The sequence below is a fragment of the Lepisosteus platostomus genome, chromosome 2 (assembly GCF_059453375.1).
Source record: "Lepisosteus platostomus isolate fLepPlt1 chromosome 2, fLepPlt1.hap1, whole genome shotgun sequence".
NCBI classification, from domain to species: Eukaryota; Metazoa; Chordata; class Actinopteri; order Semionotiformes; family Lepisosteidae; genus Lepisosteus; species Lepisosteus platostomus.
Window position 1 is genome coordinate 53,417,378 of NC_142612.1, and position 18,713 is coordinate 53,436,090.

The 18,713-nt window shown below is 36.1% G+C and overlaps 2 protein-coding genes across 2 annotated transcripts; both read left to right on the top strand.

Annotated features, from left to right (window-relative positions):
- Positions 1-3,671: 3,671 nt before the first annotated feature.
- Positions 3,672-4,703, top strand: LOC148676491 (olfactory receptor 6N1-like). Its single transcript, XM_088643227.1, has one exon. It carries the CDS (start codon positions 3,672-3,674, stop codon positions 4,638-4,640), a length of 969 nt encoding a protein of 322 aa, XP_088499353.1. The 3' UTR covers positions 4,641-4,703.
- A 4,836-nt stretch (positions 4,704-9,539) lies between these two features.
- On the top strand, positions 9,540-17,765 carry LOC148676492 (olfactory receptor 6N1-like). Its single transcript, XM_088643240.1, has 2 exons — positions 9,540-9,671; positions 16,230-17,765. Exon 2 carries the CDS (start codon positions 16,250-16,252, stop codon positions 17,222-17,224), a length of 975 nt encoding a protein of 324 aa, XP_088499366.1. The 5' UTR covers positions 9,540-9,671; positions 16,230-16,249; the 3' UTR covers positions 17,225-17,765.
- The last annotated feature ends 948 nt before the right edge of the window (positions 17,766-18,713 follow it).

The following is an 18,713-nucleotide window of genomic DNA, read 5'->3' on the forward strand; positions in this document are numbered from 1 at the left end:
GCATGCAGAATTGATTGGCAGAAACCTACTATTCAGAAAACTGCCTTTATACTACTAATTTACAGATGTAGCCATACAAAATGTGCAGTAAAACCCCGTACAGCGGGAAATGATCTACAGCCTACCTCATTACATGATTGGCTGGCAAAAATGACTGACAGGAGGCACTTGTGGTGCATTAGTTGTGAGTTAAATAATTGCTTCATTTAATCTCTTTACTTTGCCTGTTTAAATTTGCCTAATATGGAATATTAATATGGAATTTTTCAACTAAAGGGAACTTTTGGTAGCTTAGCATAAAAATAAGAGGAGCATAACACCTCTGAACATCATAAACTATATTAATTTAGGAATATAAGTAAATATATTATCAAACTGTATACAGCTGGTAGTGGTAATTTAAATAAAAAACACACAACAGTATTCCACTTTCTTCATAAACATTTTATGCATCAAAGTCTTTCAATTGGTCAATTACTTTGGTTATTTTGGAAATGTTTTGACGTGCTCATTCTGACTATATTAAGTTTATATACTTTATAAAAATCTATAATGTTTTAACCTTTTCTATGAATACTTGTGCTCGTTATTGCCGTAAAACACTTCGTACTTTTTATAATCCGCTTAATAAAAATATTAATTTAAGGATCTACATATACCATACCATAGTCTACTTTTTTTGTAAACATCTGCATCAATTGGACCCATTCACTCGTGATTACTTGGAAACATTTTGCCTGCCCTTTTCAGCTATAGCTTAAGCTGCCGAGTGGCATAATGGCTTTGGTGTGTGATTTGCATTCTGGAAGCAAGGGTTTGAATCCTGTTTAGGCTATGAGTTTTCCATTAACAAATAAATATTTATTTTAACAAAACTAAAATAGTAAATATTATGGACACTATATTGAATTTTTTGGTATTTCTTAATATAATCCGTGTTCAAAGTTAAATGAATTATTAATAACAACTAATAATTTCAAACTGCTTGTATTTTGAACTTATATTTTGTTCGGGGTGATTTGTCACTGTTTTCACAACCCTCTCTTTCTTATTAAAATGCCTATTTTTGAGACAGGGTGTTCCAGCCCTCTCTTTAATGTGTGAACCTCCCTCTGTATTTCCTGTTTTCACACAGATAAGAATAAACTACATATGCAAAATTTTTCACAGGTGGAAAGATGTTCTGTGCTCAATAGGTCTTTCACCACGCATTATGTCACATTTTTTAAGTAGCAATGTCGAAGCCTTCTGTAGTCTGTCAAAATCTTTAAAAATTTAACCAAATAGTGTAGGTGAGGCTGTTATCGGTCTTGGATAAAGTGGCTAGAAATACATAGACTGGTGAATTTACACTTGTTAAAAACTTGTTCCAAATTTAATGTGATACAGAAGATATTATAAATAATATTAATAATGAATGACCTTGGATGATCTGTAAGCTGAAGAGTTATAGATGAGACACATTGAGTCTTTTCTTTTCATCCTTGAATTAACTTTTATGTATTCCATTGCAGCCACTTTATGTAACGCAGATCCATACTTCTTTAACAAACATTTGTCACAAAGACTAGGAGTGTTACACCCTGCTGTGTTCGTTATGTAGAACAGCCAGTTTTGCTTGGGGGATGGTAATGGAAAACATTCATGTTCTCATAGCGGGGTACTGGGGACCCCACCCTCCTGGGTGGCAGGGTTCACCGTATTTTAAATTACTGAGAGGCTATGAAAAGGAGCAGCACCTGTGTGGATGTTAGTGGTTTTATAATAAATAACATAATAATTATTATTATTAACAACAACAACAATAATAATAATAATAATAATAATAATAATAACAAATCGAATTTAAAAAAGTTGAACTAAAGCATGCGTTGATCTTGACATGCATGTGTGAAGTAGAGTTAACGGTTTCTGTTTTAAAAGGTTTTGGATTTGTGTTAAAGTTTAAGCTTTTAAAGTCCTGCAATGTCTAAGTTAGGCAGGGACATGCTGTTGTGTCTTATTTTTGATTTTCTTTAAAAAATATTTTAAAAATCAGCTTCCAACTTTCACCTTGCCGGTAACTACGGTAGCATATCTGGGGGCTTGTTCAAAATCTTCGATTTATTTTGTATAATTATAAAACTTGGATGGCATGCCTCAGTGACTCCGCCCTGGTCTCACTTGAAGTCAGATCCACATATACAGTATACTGAAACAGTAGTGCACATGGCAATGAACAGCAGTGTGATCATATACTGTATGTACAGTATGATAACGTATGTTTTCAAAGTATGTGTGAAATATTTTTCTTAATCCATTTATTAATCCAATCTATTTTTACACACCCAGCTATGTAGCAAATATAGCCAAAAGGATCGCTCTAAGGGTTAAATTCCAAGCTGAAAAGACAAGACTCAATGTGTATTCTCTGTAACTCTTCAGTTTACAGCACATCCATTCCATGGTAATTCATTATTAATATTATTTATAATATATTCCATATTACATTTAAATTGGAACATTTTTTATAAAATATAAAAAGAGGGGAAACACAAGGTGTCTCCTCTGTAACTCTTCAGTTTACAAAATAATTTCCACACAGCCACACAACATTGTCACCACATAGTAAACAACAATCACTGGCTCACTTAAAGGTGTAACATGTCTTCACTGTCATGGTATGGTTTCAACATATTGATAAGCTATTCTCCTGTTAGTGGCAATTGTAAAAAAATAACCTTCTTGTTCTTTGTTTAACTTAAAGAATTCCACATAGAAATTCTTAATCACAAAACCATCACATATAATAATTCACCCTGATACACACACTCACCCCAGAGCCAACAACAAGCTATAATAGTGGACTATTTGTATGTATTCGTCTATGTAAGAAACAAACCGAAAGTAATTCTCTGATCGGGCTTTGAACCTCCTGGGTGCAGTGTACTACATTATAGTCCATTGCCCATTACCACTATAAGGACAATAAAAGTTAAAAAAAATGTTAAAATGTTTCCAAAATGTCCACTTGTGATATTTTAGCTGCTCAGTTACATTATTCCATATTAATATAAGTATCAAGTGGTATAAAATCAGTACAACTTTTTTACAATAACAGCAAGTGGTGTTCTTACTACGTATTCTTAGAAAAGGGAAAAAATGTATAACTTTTTATGCAGGAGAGTATATAAACTTGCTGCCTCACAGCACTATGGCCCTGGATTCAATTTTAGACCATGTTAGCTATCTGTTTGGAGATTGTATATTTTTCCTATGTTAACAATATTGGTCTCATAGACCAAAGAAATACTGGTAGATTCGTTGTCTTTGAGAAAATTGGCTCTGGTGTGATGTGCATGTTTTTTATTTCTGTGGTGTGCCCTGTGGTGGGTGGATGTGTACCCTACCTTCTGCCGTTTGCTTGCAGGGATAGGCTCTGGCTTCCCTCTGACACTGTAAGAAAATGGATGGTTGTATTTATTATACAGTATAATACTACTGTATTATACACTATGATTATTCGTAAAAATAAAATGTTCAGCAGGCAATACTAAAAATTAAAAGTTTTCTGTAAATTGTTTATTTTTTTTTTGTAAACGTTTTATTATTTCATATCCTTCTATGAAATCAAAAAGATAGTAACACAAATATGCATTAACTCCCAGGCACCCCTGTTTCCTGACAGAGTCATGAACAGCTCCAATGTCACCCTGCACTCTGAGTTCATCATTGTGGGAGTGCCAAGCCTGCAGGAGCACTACAATGCACTCTTCCTTGTCTTCCTCATCCTCTTCCTGGCCACCTTTCTGGACAATCTCCTCATTGTGCTGTTGGTCAGCCTGGACCACCGGCTCCACTCTCCCATGTACATTCTGCTGTGGAACTTGTCCCTCTCAGACATTTTTCTGACCACGACCATCATACCCAAGTTATTAGAAGCTCTGCTGGGACATGGCAGCAGTATTTCCTTCTCAGGCTGTTTTGCACAGATGTATTTTTTTATCTCATTTGCTGCTGTTGAAGAGTTCCTTGTTGCAGCCATGGCTTATGACAGATATGTTGCTGTAGTGAAACCACTGCATTACAACACCATCATGAGCACCAATTTCTGTATTACAATGGCAGCCATAGTCTGGGTGCTGGGCTTCCTTGCACCTCTTTTGACAGTAGTACTGGCAAGCACATTGCCATTCTGTGGATCAAATTATGTCTTGCACATTGTCTGTGACTACCCCACTGTGATGTCATTGGCCTGTGGTGATGTTACAGGTCAAGTTACTTATACCTTGATAGTCGCCATGATTGTAATCTATGTCCCCTTTCTGTATGTCTTATGGACATACTGCAGAATTGTGAGGTCAGTGATAAAAATGAAAACAGTGGAGAGCCGTAAGAAGGCCTTCTCAATGTGCTCTTCACACATGACAGTGGTCTTCCTGTACTACGTGTCTGGTGCTGTGGTGTATATTGGGTTGAGAGTGGAAAGTATCCCCCCAGAAGGACGCATCTTCATTGGTGCAGTGTACTATTTCCTCACCCCTTTGCTCAACCCCATCATTTACAGCTTAAGAAATGAAAAAATCAAGGCAGCAGCTTACAGATACTTCAGACTACAGGCTCACCGCAGTATAAAGAACACTGTCTACCCAAGTAAATAAAACAGTTGAAGATATTTTAATATAATACACTCTGAAAAAGAAACACAGGGCAAAATGCACAGTTACAGGGATTGAATTGAATTTCTTATGATAGCTTTAGTATTAATGAGGAATTAATGTGTTTTAGTTCTGTATATTTTAATAAAAATTGCTTGATGATGTGCTGTGTTTTTTTATTAGTTTTTCATTACTGGTAGTTAATAACCTGTTAGTCATTTCTATGTAAGTTAATCTGGCACTAAGCACTTTTGGACATTGTCAGCTCGTATTGCCATTGTGGACTTTGCAAAAGAGTGAATATTGGTAGAATATAAAAAATGAATTGAAAAGTTAATGTATTGAACCAATCTGATTAAATTCTCTGTACTTTAAAGTTAAGTCAATTTTTAGCATAATTATATATAAGTTTGTCTAGTCTTGAATTGTATCTAAATCTGTTGTTATTTTTCTTTTCTGTCTCTAAAATGTGTGCTAATGCTCCTATTTTGATATAATCTGCAATCCTTTTTACTTCATTAACTATGTTGGAATTTAGATAAGTGATATAAAATAGGTAGAGCAGCTTAATAAAGATATGTGTACTATTCCACTATTTACTGTACATCACCACAGTGTAACGTTGCCATAGCCAAAATGTAAATGTAGTGGCTCTCTGAAGGCACCAGTTCTGTAGGGTTTGGGCATTTACGGAGACAATTATTAATTGTAGCAGTAAATCACAAAGTTGATTCTTTTGATGGCTTTAGAATCCAACCATGCGACATAACTCAAACAACGCACACACACAGGTACTAATACACGAGGATACATTTATTAATACATAGAATATGCCTTAAACTAACAGATCTTATCGAGAGGGTTATCAGAATACAAAAGGTATATATTCAGTCAGTTACAAAGTGTTACACATATCAAGAGGACATATGTTCAGTATATCATTCATTAAGACCGTTTCATAAATGAACTTGGTTATAACTTCTACATTAGATACTCAAAACAAGTACATAACTCTTAGGAATTAAATTGATGTCAACTGGTTGGGATAACAATTGAATTCTCGAGCTGTAATGCATTGAAGTTGAATACTCATCCAATCTCTGGGGATTCAGATCTCCTGCGGGCACAAAGAAACAGTTGCAGGCTGTTGCTGTCCAATCCGCGCTCTCTGGCTTGGTGCCAGGCTGTGCTGTGCGGTTTGCGACGGTGCGCTGCTGATGCTCACTGTCCAGCTAGTTAGTGTTGGTTTTAACTAGCAAAGTTTGTGCACAGGAGAAAAGATGACTGTGGGTCCCAGCAAGTCAGGAAGAGGACCGGTTCGTTCCTGATGAAGAGCTAGTTCTGAATAGTGATTCAGCTGTCCACAGTTCCGACCTGTTCACGAGGCCTGCTGCTGGTGCTAACCTCGGGTGGATCCTCTGGTTACTCTCTGGCAACCTCCGCTCTAGACTCTTAGAACAAAGGAAAGTTCTGGCACTCGGACACACTGGCTGTTCCGTGGTTGTCCGGGCTGAGTCTCAGGATGGTCAGGAGGCGCGCTGCGAGAATGTCCTGCCCTTGGGAGCCTTCTGCTCCTGGGCCGTCCTGCCCTGGAATTCTCCTTTGAATTCCCTTTAGAATAGTCCACCGAATTCTCCCGAATCTTTCTGAATCTTACTTCTGAATCTCTCAGGATCTCTGTGTTGCCTGTTTTAACCTGGAGGAACTTCAGCTCGTTGATGGGCTGAAAGTTCCATGGGCATCAGAGTCCCACGTGGATTAGCCCTACCAGTCCCTGATTGGTTGATCAAGGTGAGATATGAGTCACTTACTCCTGACACTTAGGAATGCAGTCCAGATGTCCATCTGGCACTCCCTAGACATATAGGCGCCAATGTATGACCATTGATCATGATAGCCGGGCTTAGCTAAGTGCATCCCCCTTTGGGAGCTTGTTCCTTATCAGAGGAAACCTTAAATCAGCCTGCATGAATAGTTTCTCTGTGGCTGCTCCACAGAGATGAACAGAGATGGGGCCTCTTTGGGAAAGCTCAGAACACTTAATTCTTTCTTATTAATAAGCCTCGCCGCTACAACAGTGTGAGCATTATTTTCACCCCTTACCTTTACCTCCTGTCCACTAAATAGCTCTCAGTCCAATGACATGCATTACTTGAATGCCTACTGTAAAAGAAGTCTTCTATGAGGAACATAAAAAGCTTTCTAAAAATATAAATACATCATATTGCATCTTCTATGTATGTCCTTTTCTTTTGCTGTATTTTTGTCTCTAAGTGTCCATTATTGTTGTACTGTTGTGTGAATTTACTGGCACATTTAGATATCGTTACAGTAAATGTGTTAGTGTTTTATTAGCTGTAAGGAATCAATCAACTGTCACGCCTGACATCCCTCCCTAGAGGACACTCCACTACTCCTGTTATTGTTCCTGTGATTAAGCTCCCCAGGTGTACCTTCTTAGGTGTATTATTTAAAGACTAGCTCCTCCAGTCCTCGAGGCTCATCATTAGGGTAAGGATGTTGGGAGGCCCGTTTAGCACCAGGAAACCCTACGTCCATCTCCTGAGGGCATAGACCTCATCCCCGACACCTCCCGCTTCCTGAGCCCGGGGTCTGAAGGATTTCGCCCTGTCACCCTTGGACCTCCGTGTTTTGTCTGTTCGTGTTTTCCCCCTCCGGGGATTTTAACCTCCAGGATGGATTACTTGCAGCTGGACTCCCGGACTGTACCCTGACCTGCCTTTGGACCTGTTTGGATTTGGATGCCATTCTTTGTCTCCCTCGTTCAATGTCTCACGGACTGTCACTATTATTTTGTGCACTATTAAACCCCTCTGTTTCCTTTTAACACGCCTCTTATTTTCTCCAGCTCTTACCGCATCACATAGAGTCTACTACAAGACCTGGCACAGATCCCAGTCCATGGTCCTAACATTGACAGGACAACAGGCAGTCTCTGCACACGGATTCAAAGTAAGCAACTTGATTTTATTAACACAAATAAATTCAAATTAAACCAGCCAAAGTAACAGTACATTTAAACAATCTGCCTAGATACTAAGTGAAGCTGATCTTCACTTGAGGTCTACAAAGACATAGACGCATGTTAAGACAAAGATGCAAATATATAAGGGTTAAAATACTGATTTTAATGTAACATGTTATAAATTGCCTTGAAGGGTAATCAGTTTCAAATACCTATTCAAAATTTAAATACTCAAAGCCTAGTAATTACATTTTTACTATCATGATTTAAATGTTATTAAAAACCGTGTTTAGGTGTTTAGGACAAGTTGTTACGATCCCTGCCTCCCGGCAACGGAGGAGGCAGAAGTAGGCGTAGCCCCTATCCATCTGCTTACCTATCAGTTTTCCTATTCACCACCACACCCCCGTCTCATCCTACTTAAACACCTGTCTTTCCCTACCTCTTTGCTCAGTATTGGTTTTTCCTTTTGAGCTTCCTGGTTGCGCTACTCCTACTTCTACCCTGTGTTCATCTTGGCTTTCGGTTTGCGGTTTTTCCCTTTGGACTTCGGCTTTTTGGATCTCGGCTTGGCTTGGTTACTTTCGCTCTGTTTCGGATAACTGGCTACCCCTGGATTATCGGATTGCTCTACTGACTACGACTTCGGATCACGCTTCGGCTTCGGTACTCGTACCCTTTCGGATATCTGGCTTCCCCTGGACTCTCGGCTCGTTCCTACGATTACGGCTTGCTTTTGGATTACGGCTTGGCTTTGTTCGCTCCTGCAAGTAGGTTCACTCACTGGTTCGGTCCCTCTTACCGAATCCTTAACACAAGTCAATTCTCAAGGTCTGTAATGTGAACACTGAAATATAGTATAGCGCATCCAATAACCAGCTTGTTTATGGATTTCTAATTCCTGCTCAATAAGACAAAAGAGACAACTATCTGGATTTGTGGGTTTTGGTCAGTGTCCAATGTTTTTCTGTTGTCTTAGTGTCCATCTGTCGAGATATTACTGGGGCAAAACTGGAAGATCGTGCTGAAGCTTCATGCTGACTGAACTTTTCCCAGGAAGAACCTCCTTGTTAACAGTGGCAGCAGTTTATCCAAGCAGTATCTGGATTTTTTTGCCAGACAGATGTGAATATATGATACAGAATACATTTGTGTAACTCTTTTATGGGAAGTGGCAGGATGGGAAATTGAGCTTTGACTTACTGTATTTTTGCTTAATGTTTTTAGAAGTGTACTTTGTAAAAACTTACTCAAACTAGAGTGGTATGCTTGAAGCAGGTGAGAATTTTTAAACAAAAAAGTTCAAACTGCAATACCAATCTAGGTAATAGCTTTAACAATTTAAACATTTCTCCCTTGAACCACCAGTTTCACACATCCATGCATTTCTTTCTGTGCAGCTGGGATTCCTGCTGTGAAACCTGGCTTTCTTGACTTTCACACTGCTAATGATGGTCATCAAATCAATATCAATTGCAGGACAAATAAGCTTGTCATACTGCTCTGCACAAATGTACACATTACCTTTAATTACACCATATTAATTACAGCGCCATTTCCAGCACTAAATAGTGTATTGACCTGGTTACCAAACTGTGAATGAAAACACCAAAAACTGTAGATCTTTTCAAATGTTTTACTCTGACATGATGGTGATGATGGTGAGCTATTATTTGTCCTCAACATTGGAAAACAGAAAGATTTTCCCTGAAAGGCACATCTTAATTGGTAGACTGTTTTTTTTTTAACTACACCAATTAACAACATTACATACAACAGAATTCTTGGTTATTTAACAAACATAAAAGTATAACAAACATAAAGATAAACAAGAAGCGTTTTTTTGTGGTTTGCTATTTTGGGCCCGTTTCCTCCAGAGCTCACTTTTTGTCTCTCCAGATTAATAAGAGCTACAGCTACAGCTCTGTTTTCAGCAGCCTCTGGGGTCACTGGGAAGAGCTGCCCATAAAAGCAGCTGAGACGAGAGGAAGAGTTTCTTGTCCAACAGGTGTGTCCTGTGCAGGAAGAGCACAGTGAACAGACTCCAGGTATGTGACTCTCTGTATTTTCTGATTCAGTTTATTTTCTTCATATCATATTTTCCTTTTAAGGAGAATATAATTTTTTTTTCACATTCAAAAATTATTTCACATTCTTGCCTGCTAAGTTATTATTATAATTAAAAATGTGATATAAATGGACTTACAGTTCTAATATTTCTCATAACATTTTTTAAATCTATAATTTTCATAAACCTTAGTACATACAGTAAACATAATCTCTATATAATATTGTTGGAATGCAACAAATTAGAATGCAACAAATCATGGGCATTTTGCACCGACTTACTCCTTTCTTTCTATTATACTTCTTAATGCAGAAACACTGTTCTACTTACAACACTCAATTGTGGTATATTTGTATTTAAGAAAATAAATTATTTTAAAGTATTTGTAAAGTATTTTAACTTTACGAATATGTAGAAAGGATCAACTAATGTTAAGGCTAAAAATGCCTGACAGTGAATAAGATTTTTTTGGCAAATGGGATGCGTACAACACTTCATATTTATTACTCGTATAATTTACCTTAAAATTTTGGGATTGTTTTTTGAAGATTCTGATCAATATGAACTAAGATTGATAAATGATGAACTAGGTTTACTGTCTCCAAGATTAGGCCACTAGTTAAAGCACTTCAATGTGTGTACACATACACTGAATACAGTACATATAGTGAGACTGAGACAGAGCATTAAATATCAGGATTATCTATTCAAATTATATTTATGTGAGATACTGTGTTTTTAATTTAGTGAGACTGTTCCCCCCCCCCCAAAAAAAAAGAACAGTCCAAACACTGATAAGAATCAGCCAGTCACTGCATTCTGATGTATGACTCAGACAAGTTTAGCTAACATTTAGTATTGTGAAGACTCAGAATGAACAGACAAAGAATACCTAAGGGATGAACTACTGTGTTTCAGTGAAGCAAATATTTCTTAGAATAAGTGCTTATATAAGCTGGAAACAAAAAAGAAATTTACTTTATTTCAGAAATTATCTGTCATCAGAATTAATGAGCATGCAGAAGATGTTGAATTTCACCTCTCATGTAACAAAAAGGAAGTAGAAGTTGTTTCAACCCTGTCTCAGTGTGTAAATAACTTTGAACAAATACATCTCTCTTTAGGATCTGAAATTAATGACAGACCATATTAAGCATAAATTACACCAGGATGTACCATGAGCACCAAGGAAAAAATAAATAAATTCACAAAGCTGAATAGGAGCTACAAAAAGTCTGATGTATAAATATATAAATCCATGATGTATGTATTTATCCTATGTTAATAATGTATTAGATATTTTCTATAATTCAAAGAATATATAATACAAGGAGCACTTGTGATCACAATACCATGAAATGTGTAAATTTTTACAAATATGATGTCATATTTACATAAAATATCAGTCTAGAAACATGAAAGATTTAATTCTAGATAACAGTTTTGAGAATAAATGTAATTTTGAACATTACCATTAATTTGGAAGATTATATTTTGTTCTTTATTTAATTCAGTAATGACTGGCATAATAATAATATTGTTAAATGTTTTGTTTTGGTTTCATTTTATTACACACAATTTGAAGAGGTAAAATTTGAAATCTGTTAGAATATATTTTTCCCTTGCACTTTTTTTTGGAGACAGATTTATTTTTAAATTTTATTTTTAATTTGCAGTGAAAACTTTTGTGGGAAAACCTGCTTTAAAAAAAAAACAAATTATGACAAATGGACAAACTGGGAATTCACACTAAACAAGGGTAAAGGAAACATATTCTGGAAATGAGAAAAGGAATCTGATCACACAGATTTCCCCTTAAAGTCACTGTGCAGTTTAAGGGTACCTCAGTCATTATCCAAGTCAAAGTGTTTTCTCTGATGTTATATCTCTAAATAAAAAAAAACACAGTGATTATTATTAAAAAATAAAAATTATCGGGCCCAAACTGTCAAACCCTCACTGGGAAGGTTATGACATGCCACAACCATCTGGAAGCACATAGGTCACATGCACTCAAAGAGCACTGTCATAGAAAAAAAAAACCTTGAGTCATGAAAATAAAAAAAATTCAACAGAATTTTGACATAAAGATTGGGATCTCTTACGGAACAAAATAAGAGGAAGGGGTGTGAAGGTTTTATACTTTTTTTATTATGTTTGATTCCTAAAAGTCATCAAGTATTCATGTCCTAAAATGATATTGAATATATTGATATAGCACCAAAAACATGAAAAAACAACAAATGCAATAGAAATTATACCTGTATGTGAAACAATCTGCTTTGACGCAAAAGGTGATCGTTCACTCAGGAATTACAAAGAGAATAATAAGTTAAATAAAAAACATTTACTATAACATTCTATTCTCTAGCTTGTAGGTTTTATCAGTTTCAGATAATCACATCACAGTTGTATTGTCAGATACAAGTAAATATGTGTCTTCTATCATGAATTAAACTATCAAATGTGTTTGGAATAATAGATCAACTCTCAAGAATTAAAATGAAAATAAAGACATTTTATACTCAAAGATCCACTAGCGAAATGTTCTTTATGAATTTAAACTTCCTGCTAAGAAGACTGAGATGGCTGGACTGGTCTATGGTCCAATTTTTCAGTTGCTTGCTCTGTGTAGGGAGTGCCCTGGTGCCAGAGAAACAGGGGACATCATTGCAAGAAGTTAGTGTCTTGTTGAACTTTGGACTTTAAAAGTCTATGCACAGCCGTTGGGTCTGGCCACAAATGAGACAGTGGGAGTCAAGGTTCGTTCCAGTTATAGCTTTTTACTGAATATACTAGAATACACAGAATATTGACAAAAGAGTAAGAGTCCAATTAGCTGTGGGTTCTAGAACACAAGATTTCTTCTTTTGCAGAAAGAATCTTTTGGACAGAACTTTCTACAGACTTACCCTCCCAGTGTCACGATCGCTAACCCCTCCTCTTAAGGGTGCTCCAGCCCTTCCTTGTTTACTCCCATTGTCTGCACCTTTTCCTTATTCCCGCTCCCCCTTAAAAGCCAGACGCAGACTTCACTTCGCGTTCCTCATTGAACTCTGCTTCGTGAGAGCCCGGGGTCCTGCTGCGTCTGGCTCCATTATGGTTTTAACCTTCTGTTCCTGATTCCCTGCCCCGCCGGTCCCGACCCGGCTCATGCTTTTAACCCTTGGATGGATCTCCTGGCCTTGGACTCTACTCTTCCGTTTGGATTCCCTGTTTGGACTTTGGCTTTGTTTGTTCGCCAGGACTCACTTCCCCAGGACACCTGCTCACCTCGGACACACCCCCCAGTATCCAGACCCTTTCCTGCATGACTTTCTCCCTAGTGTATCTTCACAATTCTGGATCACGTCGTCTGCATAGGGCCCAGAATTAACTGCTTCGTGACACCCAGCTTCACATTTAAGTTTAAGTTCTCACATACCGTAGATGGAAAAATTGGCGGGGCAGGTTAGTTGGAAATAGGAGCCAGTGAGTTAACCAACAAAAATAAGTTGTATGCTAGCTTTGAATGTGTGACATCACAGAAGGTGATTGGTTTAGAAAGTTATCAAGTGTATGCTTGGTACCCACCCTGAAAATACCTCATTGGTGGTTCGTCCTTTGGGTGATGAACAGTGTCCTACACTGCTCAACGTTTTTCTTCCTTAGGATGCTCAACACTGCCACATTGATACTAGACAATTCATCATTACTGAGGTTGAGAGTCGACCCATTTTCTGAAAATATGCTCATAAAAATAATTCAAAATGATGATGAAAAAGACTAAATGCCTTTGCATTTCTGTTTGAATAAATTAAGAGGGGAAATCATGGTTAATGCTACGCAGTATTTGGCAAGTATAGTGGTGTGCTTTTTCCTTTCCTCTTTTCTTTTTTGTATCGGTCTCTCATTTCCACTTGATCATTTCCACGCCTCATATCAATAACCCTTATGTTGTATTAATTCATTGGCACCCAGATAAATAATACAATTTATGCACTGTGCTAATTAGATTAAGAAAACTAGTGCACCTTGATTAGAAAAGTAAAAGAACCAAGAAACACTGACTTTCAGTTGGATGAAAAAAGATCCAGAGTCTAGCAATACTTTATATATGACGAGCAAACCAGGAAGCAATGTTAAAACATTACTGAAGATAAAGAAACAGAATGCAGCTATATTATGAGCTAAAGAACTACAACAAATTTGAAACAACATATGAATCAGCAGCACCCAGATGCCCCTGCACTGATACATTTTCATTGTAGCTAGTCAAGATATTAAATAGAAAACTTGATATCTAAAAAAAATTGCACATCTTGGTTACTGATTAATGTGATTGGTGACCAAGATGTGCACTTGAGCTTCGTAATGGCACTCTGTCAGAAATAAATTGTGACTTCAATTTGACCATATTTTATTTTGAAAATGTTAAAATGACAGCGTAAAATCCTTTTATGTGCTGAACATTTCACAGCTGTTATTGTGTTTAGAAAATAATGTGTTTTTAATTGGATTTAATTTGATTGTGTATCTTGCTGTTTAGCTAACTGAGAAAATATCATAGTTCCAACATTTTATCAGAAGAATGTATGCAAAGTGAAAAGTGCTGTGACAGACCTGAAACACAGGCATGTCACTTTGATAACATGATGCAAGCACAACATCTTTAGCACCTAGATAGCTCTTAGATTATAGTAGTATTTCAACTGAAATAATATGGCATTGAAAGTTCTTATTATTAATAATAATATATCAGTGAGTTGAAGGATGTATGTATTGCTTGTCCTGTTTGCTGCCTATCCAGTTTGAATATTTTAACTAGTGCAGTAATTACCTTGTGGCCTCTATTAATAAAATGAATAATAACATCACTTAAAGTACTGAAAAAATATATAGAGGCAATTAGTTATTATTAACAGTGAATTATTCTTAATAAATATATTTTCTTATACAATTTCTGTATAAGATTATTATTTGCCCTTTATTGCACAATTATTTATTGAATTTGAACTTCTCTGAAGATCAATATACAGTACTATAAATTGTGCAACAAAGAATTATGCTTTTTTATAGAATGTTCTTACATGTGTGGAATATTTTCTAATAGTAACAGTTAAGGTTCCTAATTAGTTTTTATGCACTTGTTCCGTGCTTAACATGATAATTAGAACCTAAAAGTTTCCACACAATCATAAGCCTATCCAGTTAGAACAGTGTACATTAAGAAAAGGACTAAACTTTCTTTAATTTTCCAAATAAACTGAATAAGTAAGATAAATGTTAAATATAAAGATTAAAAGAATTAAAGGAATTTTAGACTTAAATAAAACTAAAACTTCTATACATTTATGTTATTTAATAACTAAATTAAACTGCATGACCTTATTAAAACTGCAAAACTGAGTAATTATATTCAATATTTAGTCGACTAGATTAAAAGTGTACGACTAAAATGCGACTAAAGCTAAAACACATTTTAATCAACTTGACTAAGATGGTGACTACATCAAAAAATGGTGACTAAATTAACACTGATCTGAATAAACATGCATTTATTATGAAACCAGTTAAGCCATTTTGATTAAAAACAGACAGTAACCATTGCACTGATTTTCTGACCTTTCAGCATTTTTTGTGCATTTGGACTGATTCAGGGTTGCTGTAGAAAATGGGCTAAAATCTTAGGCAGTTGAGAATCTTCTACGTTATTGAAGAACGCATTACTTCCAGTATTTTTAACTTCACCAGTATGAAGCTGATTCTAATATAAAGAAAACATAACATCAAATTCGAAAGTGTCATGATGGCCACTCAGACTGTAACAGAATAAGGAAACCTTGTAGGAGTGTGAGTATTTTTACAAGGCACTTTATAATGTATGTTTAATAATGCATATTAATTGTGTCTGTATTCCAGCATTTTGCAACTGTTGTGTCTACAAACATTAACAAATGTGTCACCAAAATTTGGAAATGTTAAAAAAATGAAAAACAAATAATATAGATTCCTTTTCTAGAGTAACTGAAGTGCTGGTATACACACATGAGACAGAGGCCATGCTCTGTGTACATAAATTACAACAGAGAGTCCGCAGTTAAGAAAGGGCTTCATGTTTTATCATAGAGGCAATATGCACTCAAAATCAGATTAAACATTTAAATAAGCTTTATTTTTTATATGAATAATAATGTATTTGTCCCAGTGACTTGAACATGTATTTAGCAGGAAGGAGCCAGTGGGTGCCATTTGTTTTTTATTAATCTTCAGTAGGTGTGCCATGGGATGGGAAAGGTCGAGACAAAATACACAATACAATTTGTTTTTGTGGGCTTCAAAAATTAGATCATGCTTATTGCTCTGGTCCTAGAATGATCTCTCTACTCAAGGTGTGTCAGTAGTTTAAAACTAATTTTATACTCTACCTGTTTATTTCATGTTTCATGTATTAATTGATAGGAAATGTTTATCTGTGTGTTTTTAAAGCTTTTGTTTTTGTTTTATTATGATGGTGAATACTTAAATAAAATAAAGATAATTATTTTTATCTCCCTAGACCTTGTGAGATTCTCAACCATGGATGGCTCCAATATTACCCATCATTCTGAGTTCATAATTGTAGGAGTTCCTGGCCTACAGGAACACTACACTGCCCTCTTTATCTTCTTCCTCATCCTCTTCCTGGCCACATTCATTGGCAATCTCCTCATAGTGGTGTTAGTTGCCCTGGACCACCGACTACACATGCCCATGTATTTCTTCTTGTGGAATTTAGCTTTCTTAGATATTTTGACAACAGTGTCACTCATACCCAAGATGCTAGCAGTATTTCTGAACATTGATAGGACCATCTCCCTTACAGGCTGTTTTGCACAGATGTACTTTATTATCTCAGTTGGGGCTACAGAAGAATTTCTTGTAGCAGTTATGGCTTACGACAGATATATTGCTGTAGTGAAACCACTGCATTACAATAACATCATCAACACAAAGGTCTGTCTTACAATAACGGCCACAGTTTGGGTGATTGGTTTCCTGGTACCTCTTGTCTCTGTAGTATTGGCATCTCATCTACCATTCTGTGGCTCCAACTATATTCTTCATTGTTTCTGTGATTACCCCACTGTAATGTCCTTAGCCTGTGGTGACATTACAGTACAAGTGAACTTCGCTCTGCTACTTGCCATGATTGTGATTTATGTTACTTTCCTGTTTGTCCTGTGGTCCTACTGTAGAATTTTATGGTCAGTGATAAAAATGAAAACTGTAGAGAGCCGTAAAAAAGCTTTCTCTATGTGCTCTTCACACATGATGGCAGTCTTTCTGTACTATGTGTCCACTGCTGTGGTGTATAGTGGTCTGAGAGTGGAGAGTATCTCTCCTGATGGACGCATCTTCATTGGTGGACTGAACTACTTCCTTGTCCCATTGGTTAACCCCATCATTTACAGCTTAAGGAATGAAAAAATCAAGGCAGCAGCTCAGAGGTACTTCAGATTCAAAGCTCAATTTCTACCAAATTCAAAAACCTCTGTGACCACAACACACTAAACTCAGGTTTGAAGACCTCCAATGTCTAAAATTAAGTCCTGACAATACCTTTTGATCTCCAAATCATTGAAGAATGGACAAGTATTATTTAGAGTCTAATTCCTCACAATCACTGCAAAATACTTAGATGTGTAATTACATTATCAATCAACGCATGTGGCATTTTTGCTCAGTGAATGTTACAGGTAAATTACAACATATTTATTGTTATGGGTGATACATTTCTTGTTTACATATGTATTATCGTGTTTTAAATTGTTGGGAAAACGAATCAAAAATAGAATGTTCTGTGGATAAAAAGACATTTTCACCCAAATAGTTAATCTCCTGACAGATCTCAGACAACAAGAGCAAGTAACAATTAATTCCACTCTGAACCTTAGAAAGAAGAAATACAATCTTGTTTGTTCTTATATTTAACATATATATATATTAATTATATGTTATATTTAACACATATATATATATTAATTGAGCACTATTACATTATAATAGCCAGAACTGAAAACCACATATTCAAATATTATTCCAAGCCATCTTATTATTTGCCTTGTTTTCATTTTGTTATGTACAATACTAATGTACAGTAAATCGTATTTCTAAACATCTGTGTGACTGGTTCATTCTAATATACAGTATTATGCTATTATCAAATAATGATTTCAATTTCTGATCATTGATTATTAATAGTCTATTTATCACCTATTTCTACAGTCCCACAAAAGGGTGGTCGCATTAAGTCATGGGCTTCAATTTGCCCAGTCCTAGGAATGACCCTGTATAAACCCCAAATGTATGTGAGGTATCACAGAGATACCTCTGTAATCTTTAAAATATAACTTTAGTTTACAGATAAAAGTATAAATAATATATTTAGACAATACTGTACAAATAAAAGAATAACTGTTACCAACACATGTAGAATAAGAGTACAGGTGTACAGTTTTGGGACATTAAGATCACACCATTCCCTTTCCCATTTAAAAGAATAGTTCTGTGAAGGTTGGAGAATGGCCAGGTTAGAAAACAGCTTGATTAAAATAAGGTGCTGCACCACTATATCTTTCTACAGATAGAGGCAGCATCAGGGATCTAATATAGACAGTAAGGAGAGAGTGGAGATCATACTATGACAAACATGCAAAAAATGGTCTGTAGGAGAGAAAATTAAGATCAGAACTTGATCATTAGGGAGGCAAACACTTTTGGTTTCTTGTGTTTAATAGGAATACACTCAGCTTTATGATGAGTCACCAAAGGTATAAATTATAATCAGTCATGTCAGAGATACTATACATGCTTTAGGAGAAACTGACATCACACAACTATTGGAGAAATAACCCTGACTCTTATTCCTTTCTCTTACCCCTCTGGCCTCCCAGAGATATTCTTTAGATACAACTCTCTGAAAGGGCTAGATGATTTAAACTTGTCAGGATGTCTCCAGTTTGTCCCTGTGTACTCTTTCTTTTAGATGAGACAAAATTTA